General features: G+C 30.3%; 1 protein-coding gene and 2 long non-coding RNA genes across 3 annotated transcripts; 2 read left to right on the top strand and 1 right to left on the bottom strand.

Annotated features, from left to right (window-relative positions):
• Positions 1 to 1,491: 1,491 nt before the first annotated feature.
• Positions 1,492 to 12,193, bottom strand: LOC136985821 (uncharacterized). The gene is made up of 2 exons (XR_010882396.1): positions 12,135 to 12,193; positions 1,492 to 2,257 (listed from the first exon to the last, which is right to left on the bottom strand). It is a non-coding gene; the product is annotated as an uncharacterized lncRNA (long non-coding RNA).
• LOC136985792 (uncharacterized) lies at positions 4,690 to 5,629 on the top strand. The gene is made up of 2 exons (XR_010882392.1): positions 4,690 to 4,826; positions 4,896 to 5,629. It is a non-coding gene; the product is annotated as an uncharacterized lncRNA (long non-coding RNA).
• Positions 12,145 to 22,244, top strand: LOC136985820 (uncharacterized). The gene is made up of 4 exons (XM_067283181.1): positions 12,145 to 12,295; positions 14,412 to 14,605; positions 20,405 to 20,977; positions 21,071 to 22,244. The coding sequence occupies exons 2-4, from the start codon at positions 14,530 to 14,532 to the stop codon at positions 21,403 to 21,405; spliced, it is 984 nt and encodes a 327-aa protein (XP_067139282.1). The 5' UTR covers positions 12,145 to 12,295; positions 14,412 to 14,529; the 3' UTR covers positions 21,406 to 22,244.
• The last annotated feature ends 3,201 nt before the right edge of the window (positions 22,245 to 25,445 follow it).

Raw genomic sequence — 25,445 nt, 5'->3', positions numbered from 1 at the left:
AAAACGGATATTGTACAATTACGAGTTGTTTTCTGGTTGGATGTTGTACGATCCGTGCAGAATTGTGTGTTACTCCCATGTCAATGCATTCTATGACATAGAGAGCGGAGGTAGAAAGGGCAATTGTCCTTTATAATTTTCAAACCACCCTTACTGGGTGGAATGCCCCGCTCATAACATCATAGAGGCCTATGTCTAAGTTTAATGAGGATAAAAAGAGAAATCAATAACACTTGTTTTCTTTTTATATATTCTTTTTTGCAGTTTTTTTTAAATCTGGACATTCCAATTATATAATAATTAAAATATTGTTAGCTGATAATATAGAAATATTATCAGCTTTTATTATTTTATTTTAGAATATATATCATTTTTTTACGATTAAAAATACAAAACCCGCGATAACAAAATAAGTATTTGTTATTTCGTTGACACGATTGGCATATTGGTTTATTATACGAATTGTCATAATAAATTGGCTTGAACTGGTAAAAGTAACTTTAATGCGGCAAATTAAGAGAGTACAAATGCAACTATCATTGACTCGCTTGCCCTACTGTATTAAAGCCGCTCCCAATGTTTTTTTAATTAAACGATATAGATACGAGTATAATAAGTGTCATTTAATTAAAACTAAACAAAGAATTTGTTAAAGAAATATTTTGCAAAATAATCAATTTTATTGATAATATGAAGAGCATTATATTAGTTACATTATAAATAATATTTATATTATAATATAAACAACATTATATCTTTTAAAACAGTAATTATAGAGCTTTTATGAAGACACTTAATAACTTTAATATCTGAATATTACTCATCGATCGTCATAATGGGCCTACTCCATTTAAAACTTCAATCACGTAATGATGCATGGATAAAGTATAATAAATTAATAAATACATATCATAACATCTTGTCAGATTATATATTATTAAAATTTTATAATTGTGCACTAATTGAAAAGGCTAAATGATCATTTCATTTCATTTTAATAACATCTGAAAGTGGATAATAAATTTTAAAATAATTATAAAATTTGATTTAACTAAAGATTATATTTAATTGGATATATTATTCAAAATATCCAATTTTTTACTATAGACCAAATTCGTAATGGCCCGAACTTATGGGCATTACGAATTTATTATGGGCAGATCTGAATTGCAGTGGGAATCATTTAACATGACTGAAGATGAGAGTGAATTCTCAAATTTACTACCAACAAGGGTCCTCCAGTGGCCAAGCGGTTCTGTTCCTTGAACACTGGACGAGCTAGCCACGTGGAGTTTTCTGGGTTTTCTCCACATCTGTAACGCCTGAATAGGGGCCAGTTACCCTTAAAAAGACCTCCCGGAAGGCATCCCCCAAGGCAGATCGCCCAAGTGTTGCGTTGCCACAAACAAACTGAGCCAGAGTTAGCTTAAACTTTCTTCCTCTTCTCTTCTGTTTTTCATAAATATGCGGTTTATACATTAAGCTTCACACTTTGAATGCTACCTGTTTATTAAAATATCAACAATCTAGATCAATTTTTTTCAGTTGTTACAATAACATTTTAGTAGGCCTATACATTGCAACATTTAACATTTGTATGAATAGGCTAACAATGATTAATTTCGAACTACATTTTGTACTTATCATTTAATTATCGATTACACGTACAAAACGTTAATTTTTTTTTTAAATTCCTACTCATTTATTGGTATTTATTGAATTATCACATCAGTTATATATTTTCTGTGTTTGTTACACGGGTCATTGACACTAACATATGTAGGCTTGTAACTCAAAACACAGAATGTTATCTACTTTTACATCTAAGTTTTTAAAATTACCTTATTGTTTACTTAAAAACATTCCTTGAAAATTTGCTTAAGATTAAGATATTATTATATATATCGAGATTTAAATAACACGTGATAAATTTATTTTTTATTCCAGATAAAACTGAGTTTTTCAGTAATTAGAATGTCATTCAATCATAACAGATATACATTACTGTATGTTACACAACTATTTTTAAATTTGTAAAATATAATCTTGAAAGTTGTTTTGACAGAGTTAACGGATTAACAATCTCAGGTTTTGACTATCGGAAGAATAATCGTGACCCAGTTGAATGACGTAAGTTGTTTACAGTTTTCATCGATTCTTCTTACAGGGCAAGGAGCGTTGACTTCGGATTAGGATATTGTCGAATTTCACCTAAAGATCTTATATCAAACAGTGAGCTTCAGTTTTAGCCAATGAACTGTAGGATAATAATGAAACTTAAGCGTATAGTACTGAGGATAAAGTCAAAACTTAGAATCTAAAGAACACGCTTTTAAATTGATATATTTAACTAAAAACTTAAATATAAGCTCTAGTTTTTTAAATATTCGAAAACAGGAAATCCGCTCGTTTAGAAAAAGCAGGATTTTCAGCTAATTCAAGGTCGATTCTTGTTTAGAAACGTCACAAATTAAGCAGTGAAGACGCCAGAACGTCGGGCGACTTACATTGTCCTGAAAAATTAATCCAAATCAGAACCTGAATTTATGAAAAGAGCACGAAGGAGCGTACTGTCCGCATTCTTCAACATAGCGGAACCCGAGAATACAAAATACAAAATTATCCTAATTGAAGCTTCTCTCTCGGTGAGACTCCTGACATCGTCTGACCAATTTTCGTAATGCCCATTTTGCTTCGGACTAAAAAACCTAATTTCTGTTTAGTATAGTTTAGTAGAGAATGCGATTTTATTTTTAAATTCCCGATTTCGTGCGGTTGCATTTCAAATAATTAAATTCACCAAAAAAACAATAATAATAATAAGTTCGTTCGGTTGATTAATAATACTCCAAATAAATTAAAACAATGGTATGATATATTTATGAAACTTTAAACGATAAACTAAATCATTCGCTTAACTGATGAGCCGTTTTCAATCAATTTTCCGATTTTTATAGTGTGATTTTGGAATTTATTCTGGTTTTTTACAAGATAAGAAATCATGCGTTAAGATAATAAGTATAAATATTAGTATTTAATAAATATTAACAGTTATTTCCTGGTAAATCTTCCTGTAGGCAATTAATACATTAGTTCTAATAGGCTATATTTTAAGTTATGTAATAAAAAACGTATAATGTTAGGGACTAGATCGTACCTGTATTCCTTTTTAGGAAGGCAATTCCAATTTTTTTTATGGAGAACGAATCCATTAAGTCCAAGTTTATTACTTTTTAAAACAGGAATGCGAAGGAAAAAATAGCTAATAGCAGATTACGGTAAAAAAAAAAATAATTTTTATTATTTAAAGATAATTTTAACAGGATAGAGATATCGAATATAAAATATCGTTTAGTCGGTCATAAGTAAATTATCTTTACAATTCATTAATTTATTTTCACGATTTTTTGACATATTAACTTGTTATAATGCAACTTAAGGCAATTCTAGAGAGTTTTATGGTTTGATAATAATGAAAAGAAAACCAGTTATACTCGTTGTCAGCATATCCTAAACACTTTGTCATTTACGCGAGACTAACCTTTTTCTGTGTAATAAATTAGTTATTCTAAACCAAAAGTCAGTTTCTTGCCATCATTTAGTGATACAAAAGTCGTTAATCTCACCTCTTGATTCATATTCCAATGTTTAAAGATTAAACTTGGACTCATATTTCATTAATTAAACGAACAAACTCTCTTCTTTGAAACTAATGAGGTTTTTAAACTCTTAATGCGCTTATTCATTTCTGAGCTGAAAGAAAAATGTGTAAAATTTCAGAGTTAAAAAACACAATAGACGAGTTAAGTTCTTCCAAAATTCCATTATCCGGCGGGCAAAGCAACGTTATTTCGAAAATTAATCGGATCCTTAGCATTTAGCCACTCGGTTTTAGCGCAAAAATTGTGACCTTGTAACTATCAATGACTCTACAAAAAAGAAATTCGATACGTGAAGTGAAGTGAAGGCCTTTCGGGGTCATCGCCCGTAGATCGAATGATATACGGTACATTTTTTACAATTCTTAATGTTCGAAGTGTGTTAACAGCTGCATTTACACAATAGTTATCATTGATGGCAATCGAAGAATTGACGTTTCTTTAGCAGCTGACAAAAGCTGGCCTCGTCAATTGTATTTATTATGAACACGTGACACTCTCACGCGTTAATAAGTCTCGCCTCTTCCCTCCCCGCAAAATTTTGCAAGAATTAAAATTGAATTTCCACTTCATACAGACTTTAGAGATTATAATTAAATTCGAATTAGAATTTGTATGGGCGCGAATTCTTTTTTCTTTAATTTAAAACTTTGATGAGTTTGACATTGACTTTGAATTTCGAATTCGCAGAAATAGCCCGTTGAATTTACGTGAATCATCAGACCGACTTTTACGACACTACGTCATCGTGTCATTCTTATTCGTCATCCGTTTTAAATGCTGATGTTTTTTGTTTTTAAATACAAAATTCCGAAATAATTACGCGTTCGTTTAGCGTCATTTTATTTAGTTCAAGACTTGTCTTTTTTATTATGTATCGTGTTTATTGTTAAATCAATAATAATGAGATTATCCCAGAAAATCAACTTGATATTGTAAAAGCGTAAAGCCCATACAATTAGCCGTAGCATGATTGATGATTTTTAAACTTGTTCAGCTACTTTGTTTTCCTAATTCAGAACATTGTTTGGTTTCGATAACAATCTCTGGCACACGGTCTACCTACAGTTATTTAAACTGTTTCAATTATTGTTATCGTTTCGTATATTCTACGCCGTAGAAAACGCAGTCGCTTTAATGAGAATTTGAGAATAACTCTCCGGAAAAGTTAGTCTCTGCGGTAGAGTAAGGTGTGTAGTACGCATTTTATTGTAGATTATTCACATTCTATTTTAGTTTTGCTACGCAGATGACTAAAGGGTGCACGGAGGTGGTCTCCTATCTGGTGCAATCAGACCCAGACCGGAAAAACATCCAGATGGCTTCACTTAATTAGTAAGCAAACTTTCACAATACATCGTTATTATGACTAAAAAAGGATAAATACTTCGATAGATCGGGAATTTGTACTGTTCCTAACAGGCGGAAGTAGTTGCAAGGACGTGTTATCTATTTAAAAAACAAATTACGTGTTGTATTGCTAGACGACGCGATTTTAAATATATTATTTACATTATATTTAGTTTATTCTTCTCGATATGCATCACGTTTGTTACATAACCATTGGCGACTACTTTAAAATCATTTTTTAATGCACCACCCACCATCTCCTTAAACGAAACATAAAGTCGTAAAGGACGTAGGCTAAGTTTCGAGTATTAAGAAAGACGATTAGTTCCCAGGATAAAATGTTGTAGCTTAATGATTCTGCATCCTAATTAGTGCGATCTTTGTCTGGCAAATCGTTTCTTGCAGCCAACTGACCTTACTGCACACCAATGATAATGCGCAGCCGGACGAGGTACAATGCCAAGTTCAACCTTGACATCTGTTGACTTCCAGCATCTATCTCTACTAGCGGAATTAAAATAATATGAATTGATTTTAAGAGAATAAAAATAGAAAACCATTTGTCAATAATTTCATTATTTTCATTGGCTAAATAAAAATAAATTTCCCTGAAACATAAATCATGTCGTAAAATGTTACTTATTCGACTTAAATATCATTTATTGTTATTTATGAACATAATATTAGTTTAAATTTCTATATTAAATCCTATCCTTTGCTTTTATGTAACGAAAATTCTTTTCTTTTTTTTAAACAATATTTATAAAATGAACAGAAAATGATACCTATCCGAATAATCTTCATAAAACATTCGCTGAATAATTTCAAAGTCCAATTTTTGTATTTGCATTTTCATTCGACTACTATTCGTTGCACTTTATACCCTGTTCATCAATGGAATTTCGATTCAGTCAGTTAATACTAAAGAAGTAGATGTAGTTACTTTACAATACCTTACTGCTTGAAAATGACTATAAAATTCCTCTTTTTACCAGCGACATCTTAATTCTTTTCTGAAATACATACCATTGGATAGTATTTATCTAGAATATTTAATTATTTAAGAGACAATTTAGAGTGCGATTTTATTCTAATATCTCTTAAATTATATTCTATATCTTAAAAAGTCTAAAATATGTAGTAGAATTGTGTATAATGTTAATTTTAGACGCGCAATCATATTCGAATTCTTTATCCAAGTTTGGTCATTGATTGAAACCAAATAAATCCGAGCGAGCGAACTTTTAATTACGCGAAAATTTCTCAATACTACTTGGAATTTAATCTGACGATTAGTATCGTAGCCTGGGCTTCTTGCCAAGCAAATAACGTGCCTTTCGTTGCATGGATACTAAACTATGTACAAAAATGACAAACATCCATGCATTTCATGATATACCACGTCTTAAATGGATACAACGAAACTTACGTACGAATACTCTTCAATAATTACCGTATTAAATCACACGAATCTGCTGCTCGATATTAAAATCGTTCTGGTTTCATAAATAGCTGAAATGCCATCTATTAATGGTGACAATTCAATAATAGCTTGTTAACTGAATTGATAATATGGAAAATACTATATTCTGCATTTATATTCTTGTCATAAAAAAAAATTAATCACTTTCGATTATTCCTATTGAAATCCCTTTTATAGTTACTCTGAAAAGATGATTAATAACTTATTTATTTCTTTAAAATCGTCAAATTTTAACCGTGGGATTTTCATTAGCTAAAAGTTCTCACTATTTGGCCAGTTGTAATGTATTTTTCTGCAAATCTATACAAATTTTTCTGCATATTTTTGTCAGATTCTGAACATCCTAAGAGAATGACAAAATTAATTAAAATTTGATGTTTGCTAGCACGCTATCAATCACATTCTTCATATAGAACATAAAACAATTTGAAAGAAGAGCAATAACTCTTCTCTTTATTTTTTATGACATTCTAACGATAATGATATTAGCGAACCCCCTCAATCTATAAGTTATCTACATTAAGAGCCCAGTCAGTCCATTTATTACACTAGAGTCAAGGTCTACCTTATCGTTTCTACTCGACAAAACCATTATTTAATCGTCGTTCAAGGAAAAAAAACAGAAGCAGTGATAGCTTGTGTTAATCGATTCTTTGGATTATATTACGTCTGTTGCAGTAGCGCCTATTCTTTTGAATAAATAAGCCGAATCGTATCGCTTTGTATAGAAACTGCGACAGTCGAAGCTACGCACTTCCTTGCATTTCCCAGGAAATCGATATATGTACTGTGCAGTACATAGGAGATTTTAATTATCGACTTTATGAATAGTTAATGAAGACATCCATTCTCTAATGTTTACTAAGAAGCTATTTAGAAATCGCTCGAAAAGACGTCAAGTGGTGAATTGCGTAAGGTTAATTGTTCCACAGATGGAACTAATTTGTATTTATATCTACTGCAAGTCGATCCTACGACAAATTTGATCACTTCGTCTTGTTTACGAGATTTTATTGTAAAGAAGAGAAATGTATGTTTTCAATATGTTTTACTTGTAAAAAAAAACATCGCAACAGGAATTCCGATTCGAGTTGTCAAAACTAATTAATTCCAAAAGAATTTCTACTAAAATCTTCGAATATTTACACAGAAATAAATGTCAGGTCTACAATTAAATTTGATTTATACGAAATTAAAACTTATTTTTATTGCCGGCGAGAAATATAACATAAATTATAAAAAGTTGTTGCACTTTGAACAGATCTTATTACGAGGATTGTAATTACATTTTTGATTTAAACGAAAAGTCAGATAATTAGTAGAGTCTATAAATAAAATAATCCTATAAATGTAATAATAATAATAATAATAATAATAATAATAAATTCATTCCGTTCACGTAGATAAACAGAATTTTTTGATTAATTGCTGGAAAATACGGGTTTGTGTTTTATCGAGTTCTCACGCATTTCTAATTGAAAAACTAAGCACTTCCTATTTTGTCGGGCAAGAACAAGTTTTATCTATTAATAATTGGTGCGAGAGTCGAGGTCAAGAATGTTTATGTCACTAATCACTCTGCGTCATTGCGGCCGAAACAATATCGCGCCGTTTCTTTATAAAATGCAATGCTTCAATCAACAGATACAATATCAATTTCTAAAAATAAAAGATACGATGAATTTTATTTTATAAATAAACTTCGATTGTAAATATATGAATGTAATGAAGCGGACATGATAAGATAGAAGCGTGTTTTAACATTTTTCTCTCAACTTTTTTCTACTATATTTCAATTAAAAACGTTAACTTAACTTTTAAAGCTTAAAACACGCTTTTTGTGAGTTTTTCAAAAAGCTGTTAACCGCTATAAAAGATAGTCATTACTCCCTAACTTTAATTACTTCTTAAAATTAAAAACACAAATCAATAAACCAAGCTTTTAGGCCTTTTATAAAATAAATCAACTATCGTCTATATAAAGACTATCGTAAAAAAAAATATGAATATGTTTTTAACGATAAGCTTTATATATATATTATCATAGCAAAATATACTTTTGAAATATTAAGAAGATAATTTAAAATCAGTATAAAATGTTGATTAATTATTATATCTTCGGTATTTTATGTAAAAACGTTTCATTGAATATAGGCCTAAAGGTCACGTAAATTTTTAATTTATCAGTGAAATTTGGTCTTAGATTATTTGGTAACTAACTTAAAAAATAAAATGAAAGTGACCATTTCATATTTGCGATTCCGAAATATGTTTTTGTTACATTTTGGTTAGTTAATTCACCGATTGAAGGTTTGAAATATAATGGACTTAGTTAACATTTAGGTCATCCATCATTCCTATATCGAATCCGTCAAAAATAAACTGACTTAGCCTATATACAATTTTTTTTAACGAAAGCAACTTTACGTCAAACGGGTCAAAATGTTATTTTATAGAATAATAAAGCGAAATCTCGATTGTATAACATCGAGATCGTATTGAAAGTCACCGAGGAAAGGAGGCCCGAGTTATATGCAATATCTGATAGATGATATCGGGATTACCAACCCAATTCGAACGAATGCAAATTAGGGCCAAAGCTGACAATGAACCGTAAATTGTAAGATTAATATCAAAACTATGTCAGAGAAATGTAAAACGAAACTACTGTCTACAAGATATCGAATTTCTCTCAAAGAAATCGCCGATATTCAATACGTGCAATTCTGTTGTTGTTTTTTAATCAATTGCAAATCTTGATTAATGGAATAATAATGCATTTTTTCCTATTACTAATTCGTCATTTTTTAAACTTCTTATTCGAAAAAATAAAGAGTATCTTAAGTATTCTCTACCTTTTCTTTTTCTATTTACCAGCCGTTAAATCGGAATTCTTCAAATTATCTAAAATCAGGCCAAATAAATCTGGATAAATACTTGTTTTTTTTTTTTTTTACTTGATTTATTCCGACTCATTTTATTCGTTTCAAAAACAGCTTCCTTGTTTCAGTAACACAAAAATTTCTTAAATTGAATTAAATTTAAACTGGGAAAATGAATGTAAAATTTTGCGTCATATCTGTTTGTCAGTTTTCTTTAATAAAAGTTATTTCACAGAATAATTTAATTTATTTCCTTCTTTCCACTATACAATTTCGAATCGACATGTCGTATTTTTGCTTGAAAAGAAACTTTCATTTTTTTTTATTACAGAGAAATTATCCTAAAACTGAAAGTTTTCCATTAAGAAAACATTCGGAAAAATTCGAAAATTTTACAATAATAAATTGACGTAAAGGACTTTTAATCATTCTTAATTCCATCAGGATAGCCATAATAATAAGAACCGTGATGTTTTAACAAATCCTCTACATAAAAATTGGCAATGACTTAAGTCATTTGAAGACTATTTATGTAAATATGATTTGTGTTTTAAATGTATTAGGATACAAAAATCACGTAGGTTTTAATAAATCATTTTATTGGTCAATTTAATTACGAAATCCACGTTTCGCTCAATATCTCATCGGCATTTGTTCCGAGCTCAACTGTAATTTAAATGAATAAATTATTTCGTTTTCATTCTTTTGCGAAATCCGTTGGGCTTGTTTTTGGAGCGATCAGAAGAGATTGTAACACGTTAAAGTTTGCATACGAAAGTTCACTCGGTAGAAAAAAAATGATAATAAGCAAAACAAACACAAATATCAATACTCCCACCTTTATCGAAAGTCATATAACGAGTTCTTTTAAATTTATAAGATTCGACCAGTTAAACTAGAATCGGTCGATGAAGACTCGTACAGAAGATATTCGAAAAGAATTCAGCCAGGTAATGAGCCAAAAGAAAGAGATTGACTACCACACAATTCGGGCAAATTGCGAAGGTTGTCAAAACAGCGCTCAAGGTTCCGTTTTGCAAACGGTAGAACCTTCGCCCACTCGTTTGCTCTACTGAGATACGGCCCTTTTTTCCATTTGCATTTCAATTCGAAATTTATTAGATCTGCCCTAAACGTATTTATCCTCAAATAACAAAAACACTATTGATAAATGCGTTTTTGTAACACTTATTAAAGATATCGAATAAAAATCTCTTTCCTACGAGAATCTACTTGATCTACTACTAAAATTCATTAAGAGATTCACACGGGATTAATTATTATTCTCGACATTTAATTACCATATTGGCTACTTAATTTTATAAACAGTTGTTCTTTATACAACGATTTTGTGATTAAACGAAGATAAAATATTTAGTACGCTCGAAACTTAAATGTCTGGTTAACGTTCTTTATTAGCTAAGTTATTAAAATGCTTTGCGTGACTCCATTAAGAGATTCGTAAGTACTTTTACAGATAAGAACTTAGAACCAAGAGTATAAGCTCGAAAGAAATGCGAGGAGTGTAAAGCCTGATCGGCGCGTTGTCGCCTAACACGCAATAGTTGCGTTGTCACGTCGCATAATGGACTATTCGAGTTCGATAGAAAACGTGGCAATGACTTTGAAAGTATTTGTAAAGAATGGTTTATTCATAGAATAAAGTCTCGTATGCCATTCCGATAATAATTTCAATTGCAGAGAATGACGCAGCGCGAAAAAGAATAGATATAATTCCGTTATTAAATTATAACATTAGATACTTGGTTTATTTGGTGCGAAACGTGACAGAATTGTCAAAAAAGTTTATCTCCATAAAAGAATTTGTAACAACAGTCATCAAAAATCATTTACCGACTGAAGAATACGAAACATCTAAAAGATTTCCATTAAAAATCGAACTTATAGCATAGATTCGAGAGATGCATAATAAATAGTTACTTTAATTCCTTGGTTTATAGGTCGAGTAAAACAAAAGTTTTGCAAGAAAGATGTATAATTATAGGTAAGAACTGATGCGCAACAATGGAATAATACAATTTTCATCTGTTTCCTACAATAAAGTATTCGGTCGTGACGTTCCACTCTTTCATAACATACCGAAACCATTTACAAAAGAGAGCAGTTGTCATTCTCCGATTACAAAACAACAGCTTTTTATTGCTTGCACAACAGCATAGCGAGTGTGGTTCCTGCCCAATTCGACCTTTGCCACTTCGCACACGTCGACCGGTCATTGGTAAATGGACCATCGCCACTTACAAACCTACTAAATCTAAATCTATTATGAAGCTTGCCCGTTAAAATCTTCATCAGAAAACTTCTAAACTATTCATTTTTCTTCGCACTCATTCCGTAAATAATTACTTAAATAATTCTCTTTCTTGCATCCATTGTTTAAACTTAAAATGCAAACTGCTTATTAATTAAAAGTACAGTACCTTTCATTTAAAAATTGAATACTGATCGAAGTGTTTTCGATATAGTTTAAAATATATATATATATGTATAAGAGTGTTTTTTCCTGGCGTACAGGATAAAAATTATTTGTTCGTCGTTCATAAAACGGGATTTATCAAAACTCGACTTTCCTTCTAAAAATCGTCAAAATTCGTTATTATCGCGCATCGGTAAACATGGTCGACGAGTAGCGTTTATTCTATTTTGGCACATTTATTTTGTGATGAAGCGCGCAATAGAAAAAGTAAGCATCCAATGGGGAAGAGGATAAGTGTCAGCTCGGCCTTTGTCAAAACTCACCTTTAATCGATTGTATGGGCGGTGTGAGAGTGTGGGCAGTGGTCGGTCCACCCCAGCGCCCTCGTGCTCTATATAGAGGTGTCACGTCTGTCGAGGCACAGACGACTCGGCGATGTGGACCGCTTTGGGAATACTGCTGCTATCTGCCTGCCGGATGACGGGTAAGTCATTTACTACACGTGATGGTAGCTTACCCATTATTCTCTCCTCCGCTTCCGTTCTTTCTTCGCGCTTTCCTTTAGCCTTCTCGTTTACTTTTTTATTTTATTTTATTTTTTAATATCTTATCGTTTCCAAGGTTTCTTTTGTGTTGTAAGTCGGTCGGCAGAAATTTAAAGGAAACACGGGATCAACTGACAAAATTCGGTCAACGGGAAGGACTCGTTGACCCGATTTGATTAATCTTTAAATTATCGAGAGGTGATGAGCGATGTCTATTATTTTTTGTTAGTATTTATTTCTACTTTTAAACTAGTCGGAGTCGGGATGACGTTAGAAAGCAAATATTTTAACGTGGAAGATGACCGGACGCGACTGTTGCGCGTTTTCGCCCACGGATTGTAAATTCGGTATGGAACGTAACTGGACCCGGTTGTAGAAACGGGATGAGGTACAGTACCTCGAATCACTTGATAAGAATGTGAAAGATCGAGCGAGTACTCGACCGTTACCGGATGCTGGTACAAACGTAATAATTAAACAAAATAAGCGGGATCTTGACCTATTTCCGTCTCTCTTTTTATAGTAGCGGTCGTAAGTGGTTTAAGGAGTTCGTCTCGAAGAAAATGACGGCAAATTTATTTTTCTTATATATACCACTTCCTGTGTAGCGTCTGACTCATTAAATAACTTGTTCTTTCGTTTCTCTTGGCCATAACAAAATTTTTCTTTCGTTCGAAAGTTCAAAGACGAGAGGGCAACGTTTATTTAGTTGAGCAACGGGATTAGTAAAAGTCGTTTCATTGTAGTTCTTACGTTATACAAAGGCCGAAAGTTAATAAAATTCCTCTATACTTGTAATCGTTTCCCGAAATATGATACGAGGTTCGTGCCCCAAAAACGATCTTCGATAAAATTTCAAATCAATGATCTACAGTAAGTTAGGGAAATAAAGTATTTAGTTATTTAGCTTCAGCTTTATTACGGTGATTTATAAAAGACACTACACGCCATTTAACTATTGTAGGCTTATCTTTTTATCGGATACAAAAAGCGCATTCTCTTCCTAGAAAAAGAAAAGGTCTAATAATAGATAGATATTCCAAGTATTTATTGAATTCGGGACAAACTCGTTTTAGATTTAATTTTCGCCTTGTAAGAGTCGGTGTTGCCGATGATAACTACTTGTATTTAGAATAGATCTCCCTATTTTAACCTTTAACATCTAGGCAACAACTATTTAGAATGTCGGCAGACTCGTCTCGACGGTGGACGGAATGTCACTCGTGTAGGCTTATAAGAATTTAGTTAAAACCAGATTGTTTATTCGTTTCCTTCGTATCGAAATCTCCCCTTCCTTCGAAAGGGCTGCATTTTGCGTGAGTTGGGTGGATCTGTTTAAAGTGGTGTCAATGTCACCTTTCGGAGTGTGACGTCCGGAGTCGCGAATGATCGGTTTAATTTACAAGAAGAGTCGTCGCTGTCGTGCGATCGATTCTTACCGTCACAAGAATGTTTGTGCATATTTTTTTAACCAAAAATAATTGCTTATTGAACTGGTTTCGTGACGTCACAGTTCTCTGACCCAACTAGTGCCATTTCTTATACATAAACAACCCGTGAACGTGCAATCGAGTTCTGATTCGATTTTTCACTATTTCAAGGTTCTCTCGGGCGGATACGTACCTCGAAATGCACCGAGGTGTTTGGACTCCATTAATCATACAAATAATGGAACTCTCCTTGAAAAGCCAAAACACATCTGTTGATTCAGTAATTCACTTGTTCTTTTACAAGTGGAATTTATCTATTTTAGTTGGTGATATACGTTTATAATTTAACGATTTGAACCTTGAATTAATTAATATGAAACTGAAAGCCAGATTTACGAAGATACAGAATTTAAAAAAATGAATAAACATATTAGAAATTTATTCTTCGAGAACAACAGACGAGTTTCTTAAACTAGATTTTGAATAGAGAGAATATAAAATATTTTTAAGTAGGGAGAAAAAACAAATTTTATACGTTATAAATCAATTGAAATTTTATAATTTGACTCGATTTTTTTTACTATTTTATGAGATAAATACGAAAATGGAAATATTTTGTTTTCAGTGGGAAAAGCAAGTTGGAGGAATCATCATTGTCCAGCTCCGAGGTCCCCGTCAATGGACTCAGTTTCATCTTTAGAGACGGAGAGGTAGTCCAATACACGTGCCACCCGGGCTATAAGATGATAGGAAGACACTACGCTTATTGCGTCAACAATAGATGGAATAGCAACACTCCTCGTTGCGTGCCCAATAACGGTAGGTATAATCACATCTGTTTCGACTGTGCGTTTTTGGTAACGTGAGACGTCGACATTAAATTAAACCGTAGAGCAAAAATTTTAAAAGACGTTATAAGGAAACGATTTCCTTTTAAGAGATCGTAAAATACCGTTGTCCTTGAAACGGCACGGTGGACGCTTACCTCGTCCTTGCCTGTAACAATAACATTATGTCGTTACATAATAGATCGCATCGTAAAGATAAAAACGATGTAGAGAGCGTCTTTGTGAAAGAAAAAAAATAAAAAATATCTTGGCAGAAATGCCATTATTTTGCTAGACAGATTCCTTCGATTCATTTAAATGTATGTTGATACACGTTTGGTCGAAATATTCCAGGAAGCTAGTTACGATGCCCGTTAATAAATTCTTACTGTCGTCACTCGTTAAGGAAAGACGTCATTTGCATTCGCTTCCGACCTCACTTATACAACATTAATCTGTCCTTTAAAAATTATCTCTTTCTAAGCAATTGCTAGTTGCAATTATAAAAGTTTTCTTTCGTGTAATTCGCTTCTTTATCGAGGGAAATATCATTAAACTATTATATCGAATTTATTTTTTTTTTCACATTTTTTATCCATCTTTGTTTTGTTCGTACGGGGAAAATCCTATCGTATTAATACAATTAAATAGGAAAACTCATTAAGTTTTGCTATTACCTTTATCGCAATTGGCCTCTTGATGTTTGATTCGACTGTTTTATTAATTAAGTTTTGGATTTCGGTCATTAAGTTAATAATCAGCATGCGCAAGACCTATTTCTTTTTTAAAGAACTGTAAAAGAATTTTGGTCAGACCTGAAAGGAAATTATTTTATTAAGCACCGAGAAAGCATTTATTTAAGTGTCTTTTATCAGATAACAACCTCTAAACAACCCTTAGCATTATCAAATGATTATTATTTGTAATTTGCCGGAGGTCGTAGAATAATTTTGACTCAAATGTTTTTTCTTTTTCTTTTTTATTTTATCGGCAATTCGATATTCTCTGCCAGTGGTTTCTTACAATAACATCACCAGATATACAGCAAAAAATAAAAATAAAAAAACTTCCCCTTTTTGACTAAGTTATCATTATATCAAAAAGAAATATGTCATCTAAAAATAAATCGGCAAATACTGTGGATTATTTTAATTACTTTAAATGAAATTTTATTAAAAATATTCTAACTGTAATAAATTTAAATCCTTCAAAATATTTATATTTAAACCCTTTTTTTTGGGTAAATAGTCGTTAATATTGTTTAAAAATTGCGTTATATATATTTAAAAAATTGGTATGTTATCTTATAGTTATTGTTAGTTCCGGAAAATTGCATTTGCAGTTAGTCTATGTCTTGGGAATGCAGTAACGACAGTTTCAAATGGAGCCGCTTTCACACTTGCGGCCAACACCACATTTGTTCTTGACATTTATGAAGTCGTAAAAAATCAAGAGCCGCCGACGCTTCATCATATTTGTTTTCTTGCATACAATCCGTCTTGTGTAAATTCTCGCTTTTCCTTAGGGGATTTAACGACTTCACTAGAAAGACTAAAGTTATAATTCCTTATTCGATTAAGCGCTATACATATGATAATACGATTTTAATAATTAATATGTATTCCCGTTTAAATATACAGGTGGTGATGTTTTTAAACTAATTTAAAAGTACAGTGTAGTATCCTATTAAGGATATGATTGAAAGTCGAGAGAATAATAATCAAAGAATATTTTTCGGTTATTCATCTTGTCTTTGGAAAGTATTGAAAACTGAGTCGAATTGCTAGAGTAATATTAATACCAGTCGGATGCTTTGGAATTCTTTTGAGCGAAATGAAGGACTACTTACATTAAGAAGAATAAGAAAAATCTGTATAGACACGTCATTTTAATCTCGTTAAACATATAAAAACACAAATATTTCAGCACATGTTTAACAAGGACAAGCTAATAAATTTAATCGTAATGTACTTTTTGTTACTAGATTAAGTGGAATGACCATTATATCAATACTAAACAGACTTTTTATTTTCTCTATTGGGTTATATTTTTAGTTTTGTACCGTATTTTGTTTTAAATAAAATACAGAATGAAAAAATGTTTAGGTTTTGTTGCAAAATATTCAAATTTTAGCAAGATAAAGTAGTACGATATGAAACAATGTTTCCATTATTCAAAATTTTAAAACATTTATAATGCATTATGCCATAAAACTCTGAATAACTTAAAATATGAATTTAAACCAAACTTTTGATAGATTTGCGACTGCGTGAGACGAATTCATAACGAATAGAAATTGAGATTATACACAGAATAGAAATCTACCGAGATAAAATGATAAACGAACTTGAGTAGAAATTAGTTTCAAATTTTATGATAAGAAAGCCAGCAAAATAATAATAATAAAATAAGTTAACAGGTTTTATTATATTTATTGATATTTTGATTTACAAATTTATCTGCCAAAAATCAATTATTAAAAGTTATTCGCTTCTATTTTTCATGCTAGAAATATTTAAAATCAAGTATTAGTTTCAAATGAATTAAATATAATATCTAAATTGAAACTAATTTAATTAATATATTTTTAGATTAAACATTTACATTTTTATGATTTTATTTTAAAATTTTAACACTTTATTACAGTTGCTCTTATACTCGAAAAACACGTTCTCAGATATTGTTTATGTGTTTCTAGACAGGGTTCTAAATGTACTTAATTAATACGATTAAAACTTAGTCTAATTAACACGAAATTACGCTTCTCAGGTTTCCAAAGAATATTGAAACACGCATTAAAGTTACATGCATTAAATTGTTAATGGGTTATAGAATCTTGATTGGTCTACAGCGAAAAATTACTGTATTTGAAAAATGTTAGCATATAAAGGTATGTTACTGACTAAAAAGAAATCAGCATATTATTATTTTTTCCAATGTATTTTGAATTATATAATTAAACCCAATATCAAGCAAATTTATAATTTTAAATGAAAATTTTACTACTAAGTCCCACAGACAAGAAATTTTACTGGCAGATTAATTAAATAAATTACTGCATATTTTCTTAAATTTTAGGTTAATTTGTACGTAATTTTTAATAAGCAAACAAATAATGTTATATTTTATTATACAGTTATTTTTCTTTTAATTTAATAATTAACATTTAATCGAAATAATTATGATAATTGTAAAATTTGTATTTATGTAATATATTATAAAGTTTATAGTTTTGTAAAATAATTCATAGCCAAAAATTATTATGAATTTAAATCCTGTAGATCTTACGTTATAGGATTTAGCTGCATAAAATTTTAAGTTAATTTATTTGGTTTTTATTTTATTCTAATCTTTATTCTGGAATATTTAGTTTAAAAAATTATAAATTAATGTTCCGGTGGTGTGTACAGCATCTTCGATTTAGGTTATTTCCTATTTGAATATCATTATTATTAATATATAGAAGTTAATTGAAATTAATTTAAAAAATATATTTACATGTTATTATGACAGAAATATGTACCAAACAAAAATGGTACATAATTTTATTATTTAAATATCTGTACAAGATTGTCTTTATTCACGATAAAAACGTTTCTAGTAGATACTCTTTAATATTAACGTTAAATAAGATTGAAAAATCCAAATCCAAATAAAATTATTCTTACCACATATCATTGGAATTTCTTTCGAAACGAAGAATCATTATGCGATTTAGCTCCGGGCTTATTTTTAAAAGCAGAAGTTGTTTTCAATCTTTTAAAACCTTTAGTTTAATGTGAAAGCTATCTTATTTTTCTGGATCGTTTGAAAGCAATTTTATCTCTCGAGACTCCTGCCAATAACTAATGAGCTCCATTCTTGCATTTTAGTCACATTGCCAATATAATGTAGTAAGCATTTCTTAGAGAAAATAATTTACATTTCGACATGTTTTATCCTCTGCTAAAATTAAATTAAGATTCATTCAAAGATTTAAATTGAAATGGAAGTTAGTTATAATGACAACGGTAAACCGTGTCTGCTAATTGTAAACTTTGGCTACCTACATTAAAAACTTGACTAAAAATTGAAAAAATAAAATGTCTGGAAATTAATTTTAAAACTTTAAATGGATAAAATTAGTACTTATATTATAATTTTAATTAATAATTTTATTGCTTTTAGTTTAATTCGTGTAGATAATAGACTATGTAGAATATACTGTATAGGTCCACTACATGGTATATAATCATAAATAACAAAATATTTAAACGCTTCATAAAGAGACAAAATTAGCCTATATTTCTCAATGGCAAACTAACATATTTGGAAGTCCTGAACATCATCTAATTTTGGCATTCTTTGAATATTCCCTTTAATATTTATAAAATGAATTTAGTATACAAGTATTTCTATTAGAGGATCCTTAAGATTTAGATCATAAGCAAGCGCTTAGCTTGCTTATAGAATAACCTGCATTTTATTTCACGAAGAGAAATTAATTACGCTTGTTATAAGAGGATTTTTATTATATTTTACATTTTGTATTCTCATATTTCCATTGTTAAGTTCTTTTAATTTATTCTTCGCATTGTTTCAATTCTCAAAACATGTGTTATTGTACTTTCACTTCAATAGTATGTATTCTTTTCATAATATCAAGTTATTGTTTATAAATTTAAAAATAAACTTTTTCTTATTATCTATATATATATATACATATTAAACAGATAATTGAAAATAAAATAATAATGTCTTAAAAACAAACAGTTGTGTCCAATTTGTCATAAAGTATCATATTAGCAAAAGATATCGTTAATTCGACAGTCGAGTTAAAGTTAATAAAATGAACTTTGTAATTAAAAAATAATAAATCAATTTAGCTCAATGTATATTGTTATGTTGAAATAAATCTTTCTTAACAGAATAACAAAAGAAAACCGAAGAATAATATAGCAGTAAAGAGTTAATAAAAACTATCGACTGCATGGTTTTAATATAATTGATACTAATTAAATCGTTTTATGATTTTTAATATTTATTATCGCGTAGAGAGATATGACCATCTGGTTATAAAGAATAGTATCAGATAATCGAGAGAAACATACGCATGTTTCTCTCCAATGAACGTTTCCGAACCTGTTTTTATTATAATTACGTAACTACTAAACTTATACATTCAATGTCTTCATAATGTTATTTTTCTTTTGTTTATTTTTTCTGAGATATTCGAGTATATTAACACATGATTTCTTCCACTTTTTGACTTTGACGTTTACGACAAAATCAAAAAGTCGTTATCAGCAAAATAAACTTTATCTTGGAAAAACGTCTTTGCTTTGTTATATCGAGACATTTCATTTTATATAAACATGAGACGAAATCGAGTCAATTCTTTGTATAATGCATTCATTGAATAAAAATATCTTATTTCTATCCAGTTAAATATCATCTTTACATTTCATAAGATCTGGAACTTTCAATTTCGATAAAAGCTGTGATAGTGACATTTGATATATTTAAGCATCGCATTAAAATGCAATTTTCGAAATTTTATCGGAAATTTTTTTCATTCTTCCGAGAAGATAAAAATAATTTATTAGTTTTCCATAATAATAAACAGTTATTTTAAGATGATAATATTTCTGTGATCAGCAATAATTAAGAAATAATATTTAATATAACAGTGCTCTGTTTAAATCTCGTATTTCTCTCTTAAAAGGAAATATTTCTAGTATAAGTAGACATTTTAAATTATAAATAATAACTTTTAAACGATTTATAAAGGTTTTTCTTTATTATAAAACAGGATATGAAGAATTCAGAGGAGCAACGACTTATACCATAAGACCCGGTATCAAAGAATCTCATTTAAAAGACAGAACATCAACCGAAAGACCTTTGTTCCACTGGGAAGATAAACCTCATTATCCTCCCTACGGTGACAGAGAAAACAGACTACCGTTAATCAATGGAATTTGGGCACCTTCTCGAAAACCAGAAAACATTCTTTCTATTGGAACGACAACTAGAACCGATAATAGCGTGGAAGAGTTGATTGAGAAAGAAAAGCAAATTGCAGAGCTCAGGCAGAAACAGTTAGAAGAAGTAAAAAATAAACGCTATGGTTACACAACGTATCCTCAAAGTGATACTCAAAAATCAGTGAATGGTCGTTATCATGGCTCAATCGATGTAGTCGTTCTTCCTCCGGCTCCAGCCGAACTCACTAAACCAGGCTTATTCAAAGAAAGGCAGAAAAAACGAAATAAAAATCGTAATAAAAATCGTAATAGGCAAAAGAACAAAAAACATATTCAAGAATTACGTCACAAACCGGAAATTAAAATCAACGCCAATACCGATCGGGGAATAATTACAGGTAAGGAAATTGTATCCTATATACGAGTATAATAAAATTAGAGTTTAATTTGTGACTATGGAAAAACTAATTGTTGTTACTACTATTTTGCAGATTCTGTTGTGGAAAGAAAATCTCGTCCGTACAAACCGCCTAACGCACCATACGATCATCACAAATTGCGATCATTCGATCCTAGAACTTCCGCTTTCGATAGCACTTGTCACGAATCTTCGCACGGTATTACTTACCCACTACGAGCACCTATGTTACCCAATTCTATTGTTTGGAAATACGAAACTCACAAACATTCATCATCTTCCGACAGTTTTTATATGTCAGTGCGATATAAATGCAATTATGGTTACAGATTTCAAAATGAAAGAATCAATAAACTATACTGTCAAGACAGACAGTGGGTTGGAGAGACACCCATTTGTGTGCAATGAGAGAAGTTACGCAGCCAGTGAAATGGCTATTTAATATCATTATAAATAATATCACGGACAAAATGCATATCGCAATGCACGCTCATTGTTAAATAAATGTATAAATAGTCGGTTAATTATTGTAGAATAATTTCGTTAAATGATATATTCTATTTTTAAGATGAAATTGCATTACTTTGATATATTACGTTAACTGATTAACGAAGACAATAATCATTTAAATTATTATAAAAGATGAGGATCGGCAATAACAATTTAGATCCTCAATATATCATATAAACGTATAGCATATCACAAGGAAAAATCAAGACGTATTTATCATAAAATAAACAAGAAAATCGACGTCGTTAACTATTAAACGAATCCGAAGACAAAATGTATTATTATTAATTTTACAAGGAATTTTTGTAACTAATCATTGAATGGCTCAATCACAAAATACGATAATGGTGCAACGTTGTTGGATACTGAAATTAGTTTTATTTATTATCCGACAAAACAACGTCAATAAAAAAAAGATATTAATACGAACTGATCATAAATAAATCATCAAAATTTCATTCAAATGAAGATAAGTTTGAAGAGAGTGTATGCGATCGACTCTTCTAATTTTCAGAATAAATTTTCATCTGTAAATGAATATTTTAATTAAAATAGACTCTAATTAATGATAGCAATTTTATCAGATTTTGTACAAAGTTCATTTAATTTCATTTCGGTCACCGCATTACAATTTTTAATGAAAACTTAATATCGAAATCAATTCGGGAACAAGTATTTGGGTAGGCCTATGTATAATTTGCATTATTTATCTAATAAAATATTTTATTAAAAATAAATGTGTAGATTTTATTAAATATATCAGAACAAAAATATATAATTCTGTTTCTTCATTTAAAAATTACCTAATAGAATTTGATATTATCGTCTCGAAGTAAAAAGAAAAGAAAAAAATATTAACTAAATAATTTCGTTATCTAATTATAAAAAAATTCAGATAAAATATATTTAAGGTAATTGATGTAAAACCTGGCCACTTAAGGTTAACACGCTTTAGTATAATGATATGCTGGTAAAGTTAACACTTTCTATTACGCCCTTGCAGCCCCTTACTAATAGCGCTTCATTTAACGATTGCCAGTAAATTACGTGAAAACATTTCGCACTAAGTTTGGCAAACCACTCACGAAAAGTGCGATTTTGATAAGGGAGAAAGCAGAAAAAACAGATAGAAAAGCTCCAAATGTGAAATAAGAACTACGTCGTTATGTACAAATAATTTGCGTTACTTAATGTTTCGGGAACCAAGAAAACATCATCATTTAATTCTTAAATTCTGAAAGTATTTGTGAGAATTTAGTGTTTAGTTCATGGGTGGATTTGAATTGGCCTGGTTCTACTTTCAGGTAAACTTGGTTTGGCTTGGTTTAACAGACATTATATGAAATTTTGTTAAAAAAAAAAACAATTGCTGGAATACCTAAGTTAACGTTCGTCTTTCATCAATTGATTTTCTTTCAGATTAAATATAATCTTAAATGATTAGAAGTTGTTCCAACTTCTAAACGGTTTTCAGTTGATTAATTCTTTCTGTTATAAGTTTAAACTTAGCCACTTCGGCCAAATTTAACGTGCGCCGAGTGAATGAAAACATGGCCGAACTGCTTTCACATATTATTTCCTATATGCGGAGAAACAAAGCGTTCTCGGCCAAATTTACCCGATTCAAAGTGAAAGTGAAAATGATGTAATATAGTAAAGAAATGTGCGTGCAGAATGTGCGGACGATTTAAACTTGTTTAGATGTTGATCGTCAAATACCGTATTTTACGGACTATAAGACGCACCTTAATTTTGGAGGCAATTTTTCGAAGAAAAAGGTGCGTCTTATAATCCGTAAAATACGGTAAGTGACAGGTTTTACCTCAATCACCTTATTAATTAATACTTTAAGTAAGATTTGATGATATAAATTAGTTTTCTAACAATAATTGTATATATTTGTAACTTGAACTAGATGTGTCTACGGACAAATTAATTCGCTTTAAAAATTTATATATTACATGAACGAATTTCATTAAGGTTTATTTATAGGACTATTCAATGAAATCAAGACATTATTATAATATTTATCTCTTTACAAATTCTTAAAATAATGAGACAAATACAAGACATTTTGCATCTTCTAATACATATTTATATGTTTACGTATGTAATTATAATATAATTATCTGAACAACGTAATTATTTTATTAATAATAGTAAAATACAAAGAACATGCATTGGGAGGATTTTGACGCAGACAAAAATCTGTATCATATTTGTGGAAAAAGTTCACTTCAATAATCGGTATAACTTCCTCTGGCCTTTAAAACCTTCCTAATGCGATAGGGCATAGGATTAATAATATTCCTGCAATCGTGCAATGTTATTTTGTTCCACTCATCCTGTACGCGTTCCCATAATTGGTGGATGCTTTCGGGCGAAACTGCACAGCCAGACAAGCGACGTTAAAGGGACGAGATGTGTTCACTCGGGTTGAGATCAGGAGATTCAGATGGCTACTCAAGCAGGCTAATATTCTGATCCCGAAGCCATGACATTGCCCTCTTATATGTATATTTTGGATCATTATCTTGCCGATAAATAAAAGAGCTATCAATGTGGTAATAATCAACAGATTGTAACAAATAATTGCCAAGTATCTCAGTGTAAATAACGCTATCTATTCTATTAGGTATAAAACAGAGCATTCCCGGCCCAAAATAGCCCCAGACCATAAGACTACCACTAGCAAATTTCAATGTTATTTATGCTTCTCTCTCCGTTGTAGACTTCATCTATTTAGTCCATACTCGTTTTCGCTCATCTGAACCAACTCTATTAATTTTGGATTCATTTGTACATTCATTTTGAATTCATTTGCGTTTGACAAAATTAAGATGTTTCTATTTATGTAATTTGGTAAGTTTAGGCTTCTTGGGCTTTCAAATTGTTACGTTTTAGTCGAAGTATTTACCTCTGTTCTTAAGCCAAGTTTCAATTCCCTCTTTACTTGTGATGATGTATTGCAACGTCCATTCGTTATCAAACGTTTCTGTTTTGGTGCTCAACGTTTTCTTCCTGCCAGCTCTTAAATTTTCGTGATATAGCTCACAATTTTTTATTCTGACTACACTCTAACTCCCAACATCAATTTCTAATGCTGTTTTCTCAACAGAAAAACTTTTCCACAATACGGAGTTTCTTCTCATTGGAAAGCTTCTTCATGACGACGCATATCAAGCAGCAGCTCGTTTGCATAATTATACGCTAATATCGCGTTAATACGCACGAAATTATATTGTTTAACGCTGGTGTTATAACAAATTAATTTATGCGTCAAAATACTCCCAATGCAACAAGAATTTACACACCATAGATATTTTAAAAATATAAAAATTATTTAAAATTTTTGCTATTATGTAAATATTGTAATAATCTTACAACTGATTTATTTCCTTTCCCTTTTACTTTCGCATATCGAATAGTTTTTGCTATTTTTCTATAATTTTCCAAAATTCGTACGTACGTACGAACTTTGACGCTTACTGTATATAATTTTCTGCTATGATTCATAAAATGTCGCAAATTTTTGTTATTTCTAAGAATAAAACTTCAATTTATAACAAAACCTACAGGAAACAAGAATTCGATTTACGGAAACTCGTTAGCGATAGAATCAATTAATTAAGTGTAAAACGGGGATTCTACATTATTAAATTCCCATTCTATGAATATCTACTTAAGAATTAATATTTTTTCAGGTTATCGTATGAACTTAGATATTAACCGATCTAAATAATTCATAACTTAATAATAATAATCTCTATCTGAATTAATTACATAAGTTAAATTACAAATTTTCAACTCACGTAAGTTAACTTTATAACAAGTAAAATGTTAGTTTTAAATTATATAATCTCATTCTTTTTTTTCGATAAACGGTATAATTTGCAAAATCTTAAAAAAAAAAAAAATAACAAAAGAGAGTTTCATTT

Source organism: Centruroides vittatus, unplaced genomic scaffold, assembly GCF_030686945.1.
Source record: "Centruroides vittatus isolate TY-2023 unplaced genomic scaffold, ASM3068694v2 contig_979, whole genome shotgun sequence".
NCBI classification, from domain to species: domain Eukaryota; kingdom Metazoa; phylum Arthropoda; class Arachnida; order Scorpiones; family Buthidae; genus Centruroides; species Centruroides vittatus.
This window is presented reverse-complemented; position numbering and strand designations above follow the sequence as displayed.